A 1,248-nucleotide genomic window follows, 5' to 3' on the forward strand; every position below is an offset into this window, starting at 1 on the left:
ATTTACACAGTCTGCTTTTAGGCAGACATCAGAGAGCACAGAGAGCTTTTTTCCAAATGGGCTTGAACATTCTTAATAGTGTAAGATTCTATTCAAGGTAGAATTTCCTTGGCGAACTTGGATGCAGAATTGTAGGTGACATCTATTTCATATTTTAGACAACTGTTTGAGTATATTGCTGCTTTTACTTACTTAAATGAACCATCTTAATTATTTATAAGATAGGCTCATTGTATATCTTCGCAGATTTATGATTTTACTTTTCTGTAACACCGAGATATTGTAGCACTTTCAAATGTACTATTATAATAACACATGGGCTAATTTTTTTTTTCAGGCAATATTCGACTGGGTAGATATTGCAGGTGGTAAATTAGCTTCAATGTCTCCCATCGGAACAGATCTTGAAACTGTAAAGCAACAGATTGAAGAGCTAAAGGTATGGGTAGGAGCTAACTAGTTTATCAAAGATATTGAATTTTTAAGTTCTTGATTCATAGGATTCTTTACACAGATTTATTTATTTTACATAATTGAAGTGTGACATTTTGATTACAAAACTGGCTTAATATAATGCCTGCACTTAATAAGCAGTATGTAAGAGCTCCTTAAATAAAGGCTATAAAATACTAGTAGTTTTCTTATGAAATTAATATCTGTTTATTATAGAAAAGTCAGAAAATACAAAGAAGCACAAAAGTGGCATTTTAAATGCCACCCAAAATATATGTATCCACTCTTGAGATATTATTTATATCCTTTCAGATAGTTTCGTGTTGGGGGCAGCGTGAAGTATGGGGAGTGTGTGTGTGTATTTTACACATATGTAGATCATACTGTAAGGATTTTTATAACTTTATTATTCAGTAGTATGTTATTGTCATCAATACACATTCAGCAACATTTTTATTTTCTCCATTGTCTTCAGAGTAATCCATTTAGTCTTCCAGTCTATAGAAGCTCCTTAGGGTAATTGTGTTTCTCAAAATGTTTGTTTTGTAAAGGTTTGTTGTTTTCCATCCACTTTTCTCTCTAATTTTTTCTTTTGTGGTTAGTTATCTCCATCTGTGAAAATGGCTGGACTGTTTCCTTTTTGAACTCCTTTGTCCTGATCACTCACCAAAGTGGGGTCAGCTACTTCCTTCCTAATTTTAAGTATCATCCTCAGAGAGACATCACACCATTTTCAATGAACTCTACTAGATTTTTATATAAAATTATTATCTGGCTTTAGAATTGTAGCATTTT

The 1,248-nt window shown here is 32.3% G+C and overlaps 1 protein-coding gene across 1 annotated transcript in view; it reads left to right on the forward strand.

The window, feature by feature from the left end:
- Positions 1-439, forward strand: part of DST (dystonin) — a gene marked incomplete at its 3' end in the record, with an annotated part of 435,221 nt that extends 434,782 nt beyond the window's left edge. The window contains exon 67 of the mRNA XM_019624589.1: positions 338-439. Within this exon, the coding sequence (XP_019480134.1) occupies positions 338-439 (102 nt within the window). The remainder of the gene's footprint in view (positions 1-337) is intronic.
- Positions 440-1,248: the final 809 nt, after the last annotated feature.

The sequence above is a fragment of the Hipposideros armiger genome, unplaced genomic scaffold, assembly GCF_001890085.2.
Source record: "Hipposideros armiger isolate ML-2016 unplaced genomic scaffold, ASM189008v1 scaffold_595, whole genome shotgun sequence".
Classification (NCBI taxonomy): Eukaryota; Metazoa; Chordata; class Mammalia; order Chiroptera; family Hipposideridae; genus Hipposideros; species Hipposideros armiger.